The 18404-nt window shown below is 50.3% G+C and overlaps 1 protein-coding gene across 1 annotated transcript; it reads left to right on the top strand.

The window, feature by feature from the left end:
- Nucleotides 1-3696: 3696 nt before the first annotated feature.
- LOC311315863 (cysteine/serine-rich nuclear protein 3-like) lies at nucleotides 3697-12588 on the top strand (the record flags this gene model as incomplete). The annotated part of the gene is made up of 5 exons (XM_084446561.1): nucleotides 3697-3835; nucleotides 4367-4626; nucleotides 5742-6053; nucleotides 11524-11814; nucleotides 11857-12588. 5 exons carry the CDS (start codon nucleotides 3697-3699, stop codon nucleotides 12586-12588), a joined length of 1734 nt encoding a protein of 577 aa, XP_084302687.1.
- Nucleotides 12589-18404: the final 5816 nt, after the last annotated feature.

Raw genomic sequence — 18404 nt, 5'->3', positions numbered from 1 at the left:
TGTGTGTTTTGTGTGCAGCAGAGAGGGGTTTTATATCGCAACATAAACCGTTACCCCCCCCCCCTCATCTCCCTCTCTCTCTCTCTCTCTCTCTCTCTCCCTCTCTCTCCTCTCTCCCTCTCTCTCTCCATCTCCCTCTCTCTTCTCTCTCTCTCTCCCTCTCTGTCTCCCTCTCTCTTTCCCTCTCTCTCTCTCCCTCTCTCTCCCTCTCCCTCTCTCTCTCCAAGGACTTCCTCCACCTCAGGCAGGCTCCAGTGGCTCAGCCGGCAGCAGCTAACGAGTGGGGGGGGAGACGTGGGGGGAGTGGGGGAGAGTGGGTAGAAGCTGGCTGAGAGCAGACTGCAAAAGCGCCAGATAAGGCAGTGAGAGAAGAGGGGGGGGGGCTAGAGGTGTGTGTGTGTGTGTGTGTGTGTGTGTGTGTGTGTGTGTGTGTGTGAGGTAGAGAGAGAGAGAGAGAGAGAGAGAGAGAGAGAGAGAGAGAGAAAGACTCGCTTCTAAACAATAGCAGTGGAGAGGATAGCAGTGTGAACCGGGTGGTTCTGTAGGAGGGAGGATACACAGTCAGTTCAGCTTCATTCCTCCAGGAGGGAGACAGAGCGCCATGGCAGCCCTCTCTGTGTGACTACCATAACATGTCCGCCTTGTAAATACTGCAGGGCGCCCACCAAGTACAGGACTTCCTGGAACCTCTAGACCAGACAGGATCCAGGTCAGTCATGGTTATGTTGAATTGGGGCCTATAGCTATAGTGCCCGAATTGTCGTGGTGTTTTATGGTGGAATATCCGCCTAGTGTTCAATTGTATTTAATTAGCTTTGTAACTAATGTAACAGCGTGAGATATTGTGTGTGAGTGCGTGTGTGAGTGCGTAAGTGTGTGTGATGTTTAAGACTCAGCGGTGATGATGATTAACAGCAAAGACTGTGAGAGACCGCCTGCTGCAGACAGGGAAACCTCCAACAATGATCTATGCAGCACGGCCACAGGACGGCCTCCGCGCTTTCTGGGAGGGGGGGGTGCAGCTTCGTTCTGCTCCTGTATACAGTCCTGTATGTACCCCCCCCCCCCCTCCCTAGAACGGAGTGATGGAAGATGGAGGGAGGGGCAGGAGATGGATTCTCTCAGGACACTGGGAGCAACAGGATAATGTAAGTGAAATGGAGAGAGAGAGACAGAGGGAGAGAAAGAGGGAGAGAGAGCAAGAGCGAGAGAGAAAGAGAGAGAGAGAAAGAGGGAGAGAGAGAAAGAGGGAGGGAGAGAGAGAAAGAGGGAGAGAGAGAGAAAGAGGGAGAGAGAGAAAGAGGGAGAGAGTGAAAGAGGGAGAGAGAGAGAAAGACAGAGAGAAAGAGGGAGAGAGAGAGAGAGGGAGAGAGAGAAAGAGGGAGAGAGAGAAAGAGGGAGAGAGAGAGAGAGAAAGAGGGAGTGAGAGAGAAGAGAGAAAGACGGAGAGAGAAAGAGGGAGAGAGAGAAAGGGGGGGGGGGTGATGGGGGGGGGGCTGCATTGCTCTGCTGCATGATGTCATCATATCATACCGTACTGTAGTTCACCGAGGGACACGCCAGGGCAGCAGGAGAGGGTCTATCTGGCCGCTGCTCGTCCCGAAATCCCAGCATTGCTTTGAAGACATCACCCAGAGACCCCGGCTGGGTACAGACACAACTCCAGCTCTGTGGAAATGTCCATCACCTGCTTTTGACTGATTATGAGAACTTGTGTCCTTTTAAATATCATGCCTTTATTTATTTCTTGCTCTGCTACAGTATGTCAGCTATTTGATGTCTTATCTCTAAAAAAAGAAATACAGGAGAGTACTCAAATCACCATAGCAACCACACTCTTCTATTATATATATATATATATATATATATATATATATATATATATATATATATATATATATATATATAATAGAAGGTGGGGCAGTGCATCCTGGGTATTGGAGGACTATAGATGTGTGAACAATGAGAGCAGCAGACCCTTACACACGTCCTCATCCATTTTGTGTATTAGTCTTAGTGATAGGCCAGCTGCCATTGAAGGGTCCCTTCTCATTCACCCTCAGTGATTATAAAAAGTGAGATAAAGCTGTTTAATTTGATTAAGGGGGACAGGGAGAGAACTAGACCACAGCCGGGAATCACAAGGTTAAAACATGGCTCTGATAGCTGCATGCCAAACATTACTATTACATAATGTGTAATCTAATGCTTGTGGCTGACCTTCAAACTAATGTTTGACAGTACCAACCCCCTCACACACAGACACACACACACACACACACACACACACACACACACACACATACACATGCACACACACGCATGCACACACACACGCACTTGCGCACACACACACAAACACACACACATACACTGGCAACTGCTGTTAATACAAATCAGGCAGATTTGTTTACATCAAGATTGCTCTCAAACAACCACAGTAGTAAATATATGCATTAGGCAGCAGAGATCACGGCAGTGGAAGGAACACATGTGTTGTAGTGAGAGTTGATCACAGCAGAAACTCTGATGTCCCCATCCCCCATTATAATAACATTTATTATGCGGCCATACCTACAGTAGCTTGTGTGTGTGTGTGTGCGCGCGTGTGTGCGTGCGTGTGAATGGGTTTCGAGGGGCCGTGATTTGAAAACATTTGTCCCACGCAAATCAAATCAGACATCCTCTGCTGGCCACGAGAGATCTTGTGTTCGTATGTGTATGTATTCACGTATGTGTATGTATTCATGTATGTGTATGTATTCACGTAGCACTCCAACTGGAATGCTCTGCAAAAAAAAAAAAACTGAAACTGGAAAAAAGTCATCTCCATTTCCTCCTTTAAAGATGCCATCTCAGACATTCTCACTGATTCCTGCAACTGTTTTTCCTCCAGGTAATGTCCCCCTAACATTCACGTGTCCTCTCCCCATATTGCCTATTTCCGTTCGTTATTTGCTTGTTTGTGTCTTTGTGTGCTTTTGTTTGGTTGTTTGTTTGGTTGTTAGTATTGTTGATGTTTGGATGCTATTGTTGTGATGTGTTTTTTGTGTCTATGATTAGTTGTTATTGTTGATGTATTTTGTGTCTATAAGTTTTTATTGTTGATGTATTTTGTGTCTATTAGTTGCTATTGTTGATGTATTTTTCTACTTTTAACCTGTGTTTATCCTCGCCTGTCCCCTCAAGTGGCTGCTGTCACTACTCAGGCCGCCATTGTAAATGAGAATCTGTTCTTAATTGACTTGCCTGTTGAAATAAAGGTTGAACCAAGGAGCAAGGTAGCAGGTTTATGCACATTGAAGTGTGTGTACTTTACCATAACCTTCATCCCAAGTTCAGCCAGACCCAGCTCTGGACCTCGACCACGCTTTTGACGTGACTCTGCCCAGCGAGCGGTAAGATGACGTAGCTCTGCTGACTCAGCCTGGGACCAGACTTTCCAATCTGCCCACTCCACCAGTTGACTGATTCTTAGGTCTCGCGTTGCTATACGAAACAGCTGTTTCTCCAAGTATGAAATGATCGGTCCAATGGGTGCCGCAAAGTCGAATCTCCCCTCCCCCATGGAAATCGTCTAGAGTGGAAGCAACGTCAGACTCAGGATCTCATGTGTAACGAGTTGACAATCCGGTCTGATATCAGGCTACTGCTGTCTGTGTTGACGCAGGGGCGGACGGTGGGCGGGACTTCAGGATGAGTGGCATCTTAAAGAGGAAGTTTGAGGAGGTGGACGGCCCCTCCCCCTGCCTGTCTCTGCGGGGGTCTGATGACGAGGTGTCGGCCAGTGACAGCGGTAACAGCAGCGACAGCGTCAGCCCCGCCCCCCTCGCCAGTATGTCATGCACCTACTTACTGTGAACTCTCTCTCTCTCTCTACCTCTCTACCTCTCTCTCTCTCTACCTCTCCCCCTCTCTCTCCCTCTCTCTCTCTCCCTCTCTCTCTCTCTCCCTCCCTCTCTCTCTCTCTACCTCTCTCTCTCCCTCTCTCTCTCCCTCTCCCTCTCCCTCTCCCTCTCTCTCTCTCTACCTCTCTCTCCCTCTCTCTCTCTCTCTCTCCCTCCCTCTCTCTCTCTCTCTCCCTCCCTCTCTCTCACTCTCCCTCCCTCTCTCTCTCTCTCTCTCACTCTCTCTCCCCTCTCTCTCTCCCACTCCCTCTCTCTCCCTCTCTCTCTTTCTTCCTCTCTCTCTCCCTCTCTCTCTTTCTTCCTCTCTCTCTCCATCTTCTGGGCTACTCTTTCTCTCCATCTTTCTGAGTGACTGTTTCTCTCTCTGCCAGTCTGTCTGAGTGACTTTCGCCCCCTCTTCTCCCCTCCTCTCTATCCCTCTCCCCCCTCCTCTCCTCCTCCCCCCTCCCCTCCCTTAGCTTCTTCCGTTCTGAGGAGAGAGAAGTGTGCGCGCGGCCGCAGCGTGAGCTTTGAGGGCGTGACCGTGTACTACTTCAGCCGGCGCCAGGGCTTCACCAGCGTGCCCACGCAGGGCGGCAGCACCCTGGGCATGTCCACGCGCCACTGCTGGGTCCAGCGCTTCACCCTGGGCCAGTTCGCGCTGGAGCAGGAGAGTAGCCACCGGGACATGCTGCGAGACCACCTGAGAGAGGAGAGACTCAGCGCCATCAAACTCAAGGTGGGCGGCGGCCAGGCGGTCCCAGAGGCGTCCGGCGCGGTCCAGTACGGCACGTTGTCCAGTCCGACACGCGGACAATTTGCCTCAAGCTGAATAATATCAAATATAGATCCAGATCTAAAATATGTTAGTCTGCAGAATATGCTCCACTCCTAGCCTGTCCTGCACCTAATGATGTCTGAACTGAGTGTAAGATAAGAGTGTTATGCAAAAAAAGGGGGAGGCAAATACAGTTGTGTGGAGCCTTTCATTAATAATCCAGGCAGAAAAGGAGCTGCACAGTCATATACGAATGCACCATTATAATGAAATTGCAGTGAGGCACTTCAATATAGCAGGAAGTCTTTCCCCTGCCTCCCAAAGTAGCCCACCTTCCGTAGTGAAGAGAACTGGATGTTCCCACACCTCGCTGAAAAACGCCATTTTTCTGAAGCTGAACGTACTAAAGCTGTAACGTCATTAGTTATCAAGGACAGCATTGTAAATAAGTGTTGTGAGGTGCTTTGCAGGTGTCATCCTCTAGGCTTTTATCGTACTGTGTTATTTTTAAACCACAAATAAATAAATGAATAAAATCCATCATCACACTGGGCGAAGGGTTCCGAACGCAGTGTCAGGCTCTTAGTTTTCAATAATCACCGGCTGGTCGTATGTTATCCTGCTTATTCCACGGCTACTTACCAACGACATTAATAGCCTACACAGAGACAAAATATTGATACATATATATTTCATTTTGTTCATTATAAATTCTTGTTTACAAAGACATTATCGGCTTCAGCTACGAGTCCCAGCAACGCGTCCCTAGCAACTCTTGGTTCCGTGCAGTTTCCGTGTGTCTGGGCAATATTCATTTTTCGAAAAGCCAACCGTTATGTTTAGAATGTTCAGCAACTTTCAGACAACCTCCAACTGTCTGCCATAGACATAATGTTTTGCCCTTGGCAGCAGTGATTATTGCTCCAAGCCTAATTAACCTGTAGAATGCACAATTGTCCAATCAGGATAGAGTATTTCAGAGAGCCGTGTAATAATTATTGCCATGACCCAACAGTGTGAAAACCTACCCGGCAAAAACCTAACTGAATCTGAATTCTATCACGGTTTGTCCTCAGCTCACCAAGAACGGCACGGTGGCGTCGGATGAGGCCGAGTCGCTCACCGCGGACGACATCCCGGAGGAGGAGCTGGACCTGGACAACGCGGAGGTGGACGACTACTTCTTCCTGCAGCCGCTGACCACCAGGCGGCGCCGCGCCCTGCTGCGGGCGTCCGGCGTGCGGCGCATCGACGCGGAGGAGAAGCGCGAGCTGCGAGCCATCCGCGTGTCACGGGAGGAGTGCGGCTGTGCCTGCAGGGGGCGCTGCCACCCCGAGACCTGCGCTTGCAGCCTGGCCGGCATCCAGTGCCAGGTAAATGGAGCTGTGGTGAGGGCCCTCCACTACTACCAACAACCACCTGTCTGTGTGGCTATCTGTCTGGCTGTCTGTCTGGCTCGGTGTGTGCGAGTCTGTCTGGCTGGCTTGGTGTGTGTGTGTTGTAGGCACCCGGCAGGGCAGATAGAGGGGGAGCACAGCAACAGAGGTCCAGACAGGGAGCTAGTCCGCGCTCAATACGCATTTATTTAGCCAACACCAAAGTAGGCAAAAATTGGATTAACTCAACAAAAAGGGTTTGCCTGGCATTCGTCTGAGGGGTCCGTCAGCAGGGCTGCATAGGTCCTCCGACACTGGATTTATGGTTCTTCCTGAGGTTAAACAGAGAGAAAAATGGGGTTAGGGAACGGTAAGTAAATCTCATCTTCACCCCGTGAAGTTCAACTTACTGAGTCCTGAGACTCCCGTTTGTTCCTCTGCCCTCGGCTTTTGAAGGCTGACTCCTCATTATGGTAATTCCCCCCCAGCAGCCATGTGGCAGGGTTGCCCTGGTAACCAAGAAGGGCCAGTAGACTCACCACCTGGCCATGCTGTCCATGGTGCTGAACGGTGTCTCCCATGGCAGCCTGGTTGGCGGGGTTTTTGGTGTACCTGTGGCGCTGTCCATGGTGCTGAAGCCCGGTGTGGAGCGCGGAGGTGACGCCCCGGAGCGCTCCTGTGGCAGCGTCCCGCGGGCTCCCGGCCAGGAGGATGCCACATTGCCCCCCCCCCCCCTCGGACCGAGGCCGGGGTCGGCACCGCGGAGCCCCAGGAAGGAATCCCGGCGGGACAGCACGTCGCCGTTGCCGTGGGCCAGGCCAGGCCGGTGCCACACCTGGAAGTCGAAGTCCTTTAGGCTCAGGGGTGCGTGATCAGCGATGAGGCGGAACCTACGGCCCAGGAGGTAGTATTGGAAGTGACCCAGGGGCCATTTGATTGCCAGGGACAGCAGCTTCCGGCTGGCGAAGACCACTGGGTGCTCCTCGTCGCCCCAGGCCCACGTCGGAGGCATCGGTGTGAACCACGAATAGGCAGTCGAAGTCGGAGGTGAGGACGGGTTCCTGGCACAGGGCCTGCCCGAGGGTCTGGAAGGCCTGGGTAGGCTCTGGCCCCAGCTTCACCTTGTCCGGGAGGCTCTTCTGGGTCAGGTCGTGCAGGGGTGCCGCCAGGGTGACAAAGCCCGGGATGAATCGCTGTAGTACCCTACCAGCCCCAGAAATGACCTCACCTGGTGCTTCGTCATCGGGTTTGGCCAAGAGGTGATGGCGTCGACTTTCCTCTCTTAGGGCCGGACGCAGCCCCGGCCAATGTTGAACCCGAGGTAGGAGGCCTCCTCCAGGCCCAGCCTATACTTTCGGACGTTGGCGGTCAGACCTGCACGGCGGAGGGCTCGCAGGACAGCCCGGAGATGGGACAGGTGGACCTCCCAGGCGCCGCTGTCCACCATGATGTCGTCGAGGTAGGCCGCCACGCGTACTCCCGGTGTGGTGTGAGAACCCGGTCCATCAGCCATTGGAAGGTCTCGGGGGCCCCATGCACTCCGAACGGCAGCACGGTGTATTGGAACTGGCCGTCGGGGGTCATGGACACCGTTTTCTCCTTCGCCTGGGGAAAGAGGCACCTGCCAATAGCCTTTGGTTAGGTCGAGGGTGGAAATGAACCGGCCGGGCCTAGCCGCTCGATGAGCTTGTCCACCCAGGGCATGGGGTAGGCATCGAGCCGTGATATCTCGTTAAGCTTCCTGAAATCATTGCAAAAACGCCAGGAGCCTTCGGGTTTAGGGACTAGGACTATGGGGCTGGACCAGGGACTATGGGACTCCTCGATCACGCCTCGGTCTAACATGGTCTGTACCTCCGTCTTTATGGCTTTCCTCCGGGCCACAGGGATGCGGTAGGGCCGAAGGCGAATGTACTGGCCTGGTGGTGTGTGGATCTCGTGGTGGACCAGGGTGGTGCGGCCCGGCAGGTCAGAGAAGATGTCCTGATTCTGCATAACTAACTCCTTTAGGTCCTGCACCTGGTCGGGTCCCAGTTGTTCTCCCCGAGGTACCTCTGGTGGGGTCGGGCTGGTCAGGAAGGCGGTCACCACGTCCCCCGCGGGCTCGTCTGGTTCCTGGTACATTTTCAACAGGTTAACATGGTAGATTTGGGTGGGTTTCCACCTACCTGGCTAACAGACCCGGTAGTTGACCTCCGACACCCGTTCAATCACCTCGTACAGTCCCCTCCACCGGGCCAATAACTTGCAGTCGACCGTGGGCACGAGCACCAACACCTTGTCGCCAACCTGGAACTCCCTTAGCTGGGCCCCGCGGTTGTAGGTTCGGGCCTGGCTCTGCAGGGCCCGCTCAAGGTTCTCCCAGACCAGTAGCCATACCTGCCGGAGCTGTTGCTGCATGGTGTCCACGTGTTCGATCACTGTCCGGTGGGGCGAGGGCCGGGTCTCCCAGGCCTCTTTGGCGACATCGAGGAGTCCTCAGGGTCTTCTCCCGAACAGCAGCTCGAACGGTGAGAACCCTGTCGAGGCTTGGGGCACTTCACGGATAGCAAACAACACATACGGCAGCAACTGGTCCCAGTCTTTTGCGTTCACCTCTGTTACCTTCTTGAGCATGTGTTTGAGGGTCTTGTTGAAGTGCTCCATGGGCCGTCCATCTGAGGGTGGTACATGGACGTCCTCAGCTGCTTGACCCATAGGAGCTGCAACACCTCCTTCAGGACTGAGGACATAAAACATGAGCCTTGGTCAGTTAGTACCTCTTTGGACACCCCCACCCGACTAAAAAATAGGACTAGCTCCCGGGCAACCGCCTTGGCTGTGGCGGCCTGGAGTGGGAGAGCTTCGGGATAGCGGGTGGCGCAGTCGACAGATGTAGCTGTGTCTGCGACCAGACTTGGGTAGCGGCCCAACAATGTCCATCGCTATCCCGTCTAAGGGCACCTCGATGATGGGGAGGGGAACGAGGGGGTTGCTGTAGTGGGGCTGGGGTGCATGCAGCTGGCAGGTCTCAGCGCTGACAGTGTTGGACAGCGGCCTGTTTCACCCTGGGCCAGTAGAACCGGGCCAGTATCCTCTCCTGGGTTTTGTCCATCCCCGGGTGGGCTCCCAGGATGTGGTTATGCGCCATGAACAGCACCTTGGTGACAAAACACTTGGGGACAACCAGTTGTTCCACAACGACATCGTTCTGTTCAACCACACTGTATAGGAGTTTGTTCTTGGTGCAAAAGTAGGGGGGAACGAGGGGACTTTTCCGTCGTGCGCCTTGACGTTACTCCAGGCGTGGCGCAGGTTTTCATCCTCCAATTGCGCCATTGCAAAGCGGCCTGGTGGTCGCCCCTGGTCAGCTTCGGAGACCGGGAAGTCCGAGAACAGTCAGCGGGGAACTGTTGGCCTCCTCGGGGAGTGGGTCGGTGTCAAGGAGGCCAGAGGCTTCCTCTGCCTCGGACTCCGAGTCTGGCTCGGCGGAGTGTCCTCCCGAGGAAGGAGAGGAGCGTCCCGTGCTGGCGTCTGATGTGGACAGAGCCAGCTGGGAGACAAGGCACACCGGTTTCTTCTTCCGGGGAAGGCGCCGCTGGACTTGGCCCGCTCCAGGGGCTGACAGGAGGCAGGCATAAATCGGGCGGTCACGGCCCACCAGCAGGGGGGCCGGGAGTCCGGGCACCATGCTTTCCGGCATGGAGAAGGAGCCCCGGGGAGGGGGCACCTCCACGGTGGTGGTCGGGTAGGTCTGGGTGACGCCGTACACACACCCCACCTCGATTTCCAAACCGGGGTTGCCGGTGGCGAGATCCGCCCGGATCAGGGTGACACCACTGCCGGTGTCCACCAAGGCGAACATGTCCCCTGATAGGCCAAACAGGTGGTCAGCAGCACTGGTCTGGGGCCTCTGCGGTCGTCACCTCCGCTGGTCGACTTCATGGTCACATCCTGTTGGGGACATTGTTGGGCTAGATGGCCTGCCTCTCTGCAGGCAAAGCATCTCCAGAGCTCCGTCTGGCTTGGTCCCCTTCTCTGTGGTGCCTGGGTTCCCTGTTGGTCGGTCCGGGGCGTACGCGGGGGTTCCCGCCTGGTTCTCTCCACGGTTTCCTCCTGTTGCCGGCGGGAGCTGGAGGCCATGAGCTGTTCGGTGGCCTGGATACTCTCCAGGACCTCCAGCAAGTCCTCGACGGAGACGGGGTGCTGGAGGGCGGTTTGTCGGCGGGCTGCCGGTGGGAGGGCCCTCAGGGTCCGGGTCCAGGACCAGGCGGTCGACGGCGGTGGGTCCCGTCCCGGTGGTAAGCCACCTCCTAGTGAGACGGGTTAGCTGGGTCATCTGGCTCCGCACCGACCCCCGGAGGTCGATCTCCCAGTCATGCCACTGTTGAGCTCTCACCTAGAGGTTCACCCCGTACAGGGAGAGGATAGCGGCTTTGAGGGTGGGGTAGTCGGCGGCCTCATCCTGCCCAAGGTTGTAGCAGGCTCTCCCGGTTGGCCGTGCGCTCGAAGAGTTCCAGGTAGGCCTCAATGTCGTCGTCGGGTGCCGAGTCTGGACATGAGTTCATGCCCTCCTGCAGTTGTGTGCCTGTGACCAGAGTAACACCTCCCATCTGGAATCCAACGAGATGAGGGAAGAGAATAGAAAAAAAAAGTTAAGTAAATCTTGTCTTCACCCCGTCAAGTTCAACTTACTGAGTCCTGAGACTCCCGTTTGTCCCTCTGCCCTCGGCTTTTGAAGGCTGACTCCTCATTACGGTAATTCCCCACTGCTGCCGTCGCCGCTCTCGAGGGTTGATTAGGGAATTGGCAGCAGCCATGTGGCAGGGTTGTCCTGGTAACCGCTGTCCATGGTGCTGAACGGTGTCTCCCGTGGCAGCCTGGTTGGCGGGGTTTTTGGTGTACCTGCGGCGCTGTCCGTGGTGCTGAAGCCCAGTGTGGAGCGCGGAGGTGACACCCCGGAGCGCTCCTGTGGCAGCGTCCCGTGGGCTCCCGGCCAGGAGGATGCCACATTGTGTGTGTGTGTGTCTGCCTGTCTGCCTGTCTGTCTGTCTGTCTGTCTGTCTGGCTGGCTGGCTGTGTGTAAGACAGTGAATGTCTTTGTTTGACTTCATCCGTCTGGCTGGCTGGCTGTGTGTCTCTGTCTGTCTGGCTGTCTGGCTGTCTATTTTCCACGTCTCAGTTTGTCTCTATAACTACTTTATATCAGTCTGCCGGTCTGACAATCTTTTGTTTTTCTAATGTAAACGTAATTCTGATTCACATAATACATAACATGTGTACCAGTCTTTTGTCAGCTGCATCTACCTACATGTCAGTATCTAAAGTAGTCACATTTAACCCAGACTTATGAGCCAGGCACTTACTGTAACCTGAAGTACCGTATCTCGCGTTTATCTCGCGCGCCACCTCAGTCTGGTCCGATCAGTGTTACAAAGTGAACGGCGCTAACGGTAGGAACTGATCAAGTGTGATGTGGGGGCGGGGGGGACTGTGTTCCCAGGTGGACCGGATGTCCTTCCCTTGCAGCTGCAGCCAGGGTGGCTGCGGCAACACGTCCGGGAGGGTGGAGTTCAACCCCGTCCGCGTGCGCACCCACTTCCTGCACACCATCATGAAGCTGCAGCTGGAGAAGAACGGCGAGCAGCTGCCGCCGCATGCCCCCAACGCCTACCGCGGAGACGTCCCCGCCCACAGCGGTCCGCAGTGCCATCTGACGGACCCGGCGCCGCAGACTCACATCATGCATTTGCAGACCGCCAACAACGCAGACCGACACGAAGACGAGGAGGAAGAGGAGGATGACGACGATGACGATGATGATGATGATGATGATGATGATGAAGAAGACTATGAAGACGAGGAGGATGACGGTGGGAGTAGTTTATGCAGTGGCCTTTCAGACTGCAGCACCCACAGCCTAGAAACGAGTGACGAGGAGGAGGAGGAGGAAGATGAGGATGACTGGGAGTGCTCAGACGATGGATGGAGCGTCCCCCCAGTTCCCCAGACAGAAGTGCTTCCTCTCTGCTCTGCGTTGGGTTTCTCAGACCACGCCTGCCCCAAATCTCACCGCCACGGGCCGTCAACAGAGTCTCGCCAGACGGACAGCTCCGCGAGCGCAGCACACACCCCGCACACCCCGACCCAAGCCTCCAGAGAGCTCCCCAACGCGGGGGAGACCACACCATCACTCCCCAACATAGAGGAGCCCACGGCATCCAGGGAGCGGCCTGAGACCCCCTCCCAGCCACCGCACACAGACAACCGCAGGCAGACAGAGGGAGAAAATGGAAATCACCCTGGAAGCCCCTCCGCAGAAGCTCCTGCAGGCACGGCGAGATCCTCAGGCACCCAGGAAGGCAACGTCGCCCCCGGTGGTGAGACGGTTAAATCGCACGATCAGAGGCGCGCCCAGAACCTTCTGACCAAGAATCCACACCCTGAGCTATCACTCACTGTGGGGACTGGGGAGAATGAAAAAGAGGGGTCCTTCAATGGGATGACAGAGGTGTCCTCTCTGCCTTACCAAAAAGGCTGCCCAGGGTTAACAGGAAGCATTTTTTAAGACACTCAAGGATAGTGTACTACTTACTGTATGAGTCCTTGAATGTAATCTCATTTCCACGATATGTCAGTAATATCATGACTTTATCTTCACATGAAATGAAACAGCAGGTTGAATAACAGGTTTGACCGATCTGAGACTTAAGATTGACCAGGAGACTTCCGGTTAAGCGCTGAGAAAGATGGCAGCATAAGATAGAGCTCCTACCAGTCAATGACAAAAAGAAGCTCCCTGGCAAATGATAAATAACGAATTCAATACTAAATTCAACAAGGAATGAACGGGGGTAGCCGACGAAGTCGAAGGGACACAGGAAAACGAGAGAAAATGCACGAAATCGACAAAAACACGGAACGTGAAGAAAATGGCGGCGAAACCGACGCCCAGGCAGAGGCGCAGACGCTATGCAAAGGCTTCGCTGATATTACCAAAGAGATCCGTGAACTCAAACAAGACATGAATAATAATCTAACGGCCATGAAAGAAGAACTAAATACTAATTTCAGGCAGGAATTCTCCAATTTTAAGGAAGAGATTACCAACCAACTTAAAGCAAACAACGACGAGCTGCAGGACCAGAAGAAAAGTATCGGAGAGGCCGAAGTACGCATCGACGAGCTCGAGACATGGAACATGGACGCCAAGGAAGCCCTTCTGACAGCACTTCAGGGACAGAGGGAACTCAAAGACAAGTTGACCGACTTAGAGGGGCGCTCAAGGCGAAACAATATACGCATATTCGGGATCCCCGAGGGTAAAGAAGGTGACTCTGTTCCCCGCTTTATTGAGGATTTACTCCGGAGCGAGCTAACACTGCCAGACGGGACCAACTTGTCGATTCAGCGGGCGCATAGAGCGGCAGCTAGGAAGCCCGCTCCCGGGGAAACACCGCGTTCCGTAATAGTTAACTTCCTCGAGTTTGAAACGAAGGAGATGGTGCTAAAGAAGGCTTGGCAGAAACGGGTGAATCTAGATGGCAAACCACTATTCTTCGACCACGACTATGCTACCGAGGTGGTGCAGAAAAGGAAAGCATACGCCGAAGTAAAGAAAGTTTTGAAAGAGAAAGGCATCAGATTCCAAACGCCGTTAACGAGGATCAGGATACACTGGGCTGACGGATCCAAACTCTACGACAACGCGGTGGACGCAGCGGGAGAAATGAGAAAAAGAGGCCTGGATGTCCGGAGCAAAGAAGCCGTAGGGAGACGCACGTTGGAGGAACGGATACAAGGAGCATCGCAGTGGCAGCGCGCCGGAGACCCAGGTGGACAAAACGAACTGTCACGACGCGTACAGGGAAGACTACATGAGTACCGGAGATGAAAAAGGAGCATTTGAAAGATAAGGGAGGTAACGTAGCCTAGCATGGTCGAGTCATCTGTTTATAAACACAGGCATAGATTAACGTTAGTCATAAACTCTGTGCACTTTAATCAAGGACTTCTTTAATCAAAAACCGGACTGGTAGAGCAAGATTTGTGAAATGTTGGACATTACTAGACGGAAGGGAGGACCATTAGGGTCACCCATCACTAGTGAGGGGCTCCGCCTTGATAGTAGGATTTCCCCCTCTCCTCCCAACAGGGATAAGGGCTTAGTTAAAGAAGCCCACTGTTATCGGAAGCACATGTTCAAGTGTTTTTGTGTTATTGTTCTTAATGTTGTTTATGTTAGAAATGTCAGTGGGAAAGTGGAACAGTTAGTGAAAGGGCAAGATGCAACCTAACCATATTAAAGTGGTGTCTTTAAATGTAAATGGGTTGAATAATCCAAAGAAAAGGGGGAAGGTTTTTGCAAAGTTAAAAAAGGAAAGAACACAGGTCACTTACTTACAGGAAACACACTTATCAGATCAAGAACATGAAAAATTAAAACGGTTTGGATTTAATAATACATTCTATAGCTCATATAAAGGGGGAAGTAGGAGGGGGGTGGCAATTTTAATAGCTACTACAACACAGTTTGAGAACATAAAAGAAATAAGGGATAAAGAAGGGAGGTATATTTTAGTTAAAGGAAAAATGGAGGATCAAATGGTTACGATGATAAATGTTTACGCACCCCCGGAAAGTGGCAAGCCTTTTTTTAAGAAATTATTTGAAGTCATCGCCCAAGAAACGGAAGGGATATTGATATGTGGGGGGGATTTTAATGTAATCTTGAACCAAAATTTAGATACTACTAGTATAAAGAAACATACAAAAAATCAGTTGACTCGATATGTTAAAACTGCATTAATAGAATTGGGAATAGTAGACATATGGAGAGAACTACACCCACTCGAGAAGGATTACACCTACTTTTCGCCCCCTCACTCGGTCTACACAAGAATAGATTACTTTTTGATGAATACAGTAGATAGATTCAGAGCAGAGGAATGCAAGATAGGAGTAGCGGATGTATCTGACCATAGTGCCCTCTACCTAACTCTAAACTTAAACAGTAGGAGGAAGAATACAACCTGGAGGATGAATGTCAGTATCCTGAACGACACAAGTTACATAGATGAGATTAAAAAGGAGATAAGATTCTATAGGGAAGAAAATGAAAATGGGGAAGTAGATTCCACTATCATATGGGATGCTATGAAGGCAGTGATGCGTGGCAAACTAATATCCCGAACAGCATACCTTAAAAAATCAAGACTGGCATTATATCAGGAGAAGATTGGAGAGCTTAAAATCTTAGAACAACAACATAAGAATACAAATGATCCAGGATTAATTTGTCAAATTAAAGAGGTAAAGAAGAAAGTGAATCACATATTAGAGAATGAAGTGGAAAAGAAAAGTAGATATCTGAAGCAAACATATTACGAAGCGGGACCTAGAGCGACAAAACTATTGGCCAGACGAATAAGAAAGAAACAGACACAAAATTCAATTAATAAAATCAGAGACCCCATAACCAATACCATAGAATTTGAACCCGGAAAGATCGATAATATTTTCGAAAATTATTATAAAAACCTGTACTCACAACCCGCTTCAGCAGATGAAGAGACAATCAAAACATTTTTAAACTCATTAGACCTGCCATCAATAGGGGAACAGCAAAACAAGACAATAAATTCAAATATCACAGCACAAGAATTAGAGGACGCAATAAAAAATTTAAAAACAAATAAGGCACCAGGGAGTGACGGATTTCCGGCCGAATGGTACAGAACTTTTAAGGAAGAATTAAGTCCACTGTTATTAGCATCCTTCAATAGCACCTTAAAGAAAGGCAACATCCCCCCCTCATGGAAAGAAGCAATAATTACAGTGATCCCCAAGGAGGGCAAGAACAAGGAACTTTGTGAAAGCTACAGACCCATTTCGATTCTTAATTGTGACTATAAGATATATACATCCATCCTATCCAAAAGACTAGGGACCTTTATGACTGATTTAATAGACGAGGACCAATCAGGATTTATTAAAGGACGACAAACACAAGACAACATTAGACGGACATTACATATAATTGATGAGACACAAAGAAGGAGAGAAGGAGCAGTACTAATTAGTCTAGATGCCGAAAAGGCGTTTGACAGCGTAGGCTGGAGGTTTTTATACCTTTGCCTGGAAAGACTGGGATTTAATCAGGATTCGGTTAATTGCATCAAAACGCTATATCAAGATCCAAGGGCGAGAATAAAAATAAACGGCAACCTTACGAATTGGTTTAAATTGGAAAGGTCAACTAGACAGGGATGCTGTCTTTCCCCGACCCTGTTCGCGATTTTCATTGAACCTTTAGCGCAAGCAATCCGACAGGAGAAGGATATTGAAGGGATCAAGGTGAATGGTAAAGAACACACGATAGGGTTATTTGCGGATGATGTCCTAGTTTATTTACGACAACCAAACACTGGTCTCCCTACACTTATGAAGTTGCTAGAATACTTCGGTTACTTGTCAGGATATAGAGTCAACGTAGCCAAAACACAGGTTTTACCCATAAATTATACCCCAACACAAACTATCCTACAAGCATACAATCTTAGATGGGACGCAAAAACTATAAAATACCTAGGAGTGAATATTACAAATAGTTTAACGACTTTGTATGAAGCTAATTATAGAGCTCTAAACCAGGAAATTCAAAAGGATATGGAGAGATGGTCAGTGCTTACACTAGACTTCAGCTCAAGAATAGAAATCATTAAGATGAACCTATTGCCGAGAATTCTCTACTTGTTTCAATCTTTACCAATAGAAATTCCAAAACTGCAGTTTGTGGAATGGGATAAAAAAATCTCTAGATTTATATGGGGAGGGAAGAAGCCCAGAATAAAGTACACAACTCTTCAACTTCCCAAGGGTAAAGGTGGGTTGGCTTTACCGAACCTCTTAGAATATTATTACGCTGCACAGCTCCGACCTATGGTATACTGGTGCAATGCAAATTATACTGCAAGATGGAAAGATATTGAGCTGAAAATGGAGGGAGAACATGTTCAAAGTATGATAGCTAATAGGGATAAGTTTAAGGCAAATGAGAATAAGCTGGATCCGATTACTAAATTTACGCTGGGTATCTGGTTTACGGTGGTCAGGAAATATAAGTTGGAGGGAGGGGTTAAGGTTCTGAGCTGGTTGGCGTATAACCCTAAATTTAAACCGGGGGTGCTCGATAATAGATTTGAAAAATGGGCCAAAAAAGGTATTACAGCAATAAGTGTTATAATTGAACAGGGCAAAATTAAGGGGTTTCAAGAACTGAAGACTGAATATGATTTGGAGGATCATGATTTGTTTGGGTATGTACAGGTTAGAGATTTCTTTGAGAAAGAAATAAAACCAGATATTCCTCAAGAACAAAATAAAGTGATTGGGGCTTTGTGTAAGGCGTACCAGAACAAAACAGGCAGAGAAATATCTGTATTGTATCAAGGATTAGTGTCGAGCAGAGGATTCTCCACATCGTATATTAGAAATAAATGGGAGAAAGAAAACAAAATTGTATTAACTGAAGAGAACTGGGAGAATATATGTAAAACACAACAAACCACCACTAGCTCCAGGATGTGGAAAGAGTTCTGTTGGAAAAATATAGTCAGATTCTTTATTACTCCTAAGATAAAAAGTAAATCATCATTAACGCAGCAGACATGCTGGAGGCTTTGTGGAGAAGCAAACGCAGATCACACACATATCTTTTGGGGATGTAAGAAGTTGAGTACGTACTGGAATGATGTATGGGTAGAATTGAAGACAATACTGGGATATGGCTTACCTAGGACTTGTGAGGTGTTGTATCTGGGAAATCTGATAAGTGATGATGTACATGGAGAAGACCGATATCTGCTCAAAGTCATATTGGCAGCGACAAAGAAGGCAATCACCAGGAAATGGTACAAAGAGGACCCTCCGACCTTGGATAACTGGAGGGACACGGTTGAGGAAATCTTCGACATGGAAAGACTCACACACATTTTGAGACTCCAGCAAGAGGAATTTAATGGGAAATGGGACAAATGGACTGCCTACAGGACCCAGCATAGAGACACCACATAACCCAATGGAAAAAGGACTTAATTACTTTGGGGTAGCACTGCTCTGTATGTATCGAATATCCCACTGACAATGTTTGTTTGTTTTATGTGTGTTTTGTGAATTGTGAATTATGTGGAAGCAATAAAAAAAAAAGTAAAAAAAAAAAGATTGACCAGGAGCCTTAGATGATCCTGATAATGCACTTTTAAAAGGAGCAATTTAGGAGGTTGATAGCAAAAGCTATACTGTACATGAATCAACTAATTAAGATTAATAGTTTAACCTCATTGAAGTCTGCTCACTGATGTTGCACATGCAGCTGGCATTTCC

The sequence above is a fragment of the Borostomias antarcticus genome, assembly GCF_949987555.1.
Source record: "Borostomias antarcticus genome assembly, chromosome: 12".
NCBI classification, from domain to species: Eukaryota; Metazoa; Chordata; class Actinopteri; order Stomiiformes; family Stomiidae; genus Borostomias; species Borostomias antarcticus.
The sequence above is the reverse complement of the archived record's forward strand: the minus strand, read 5'-3'. Positions and strand labels throughout refer to the sequence as shown.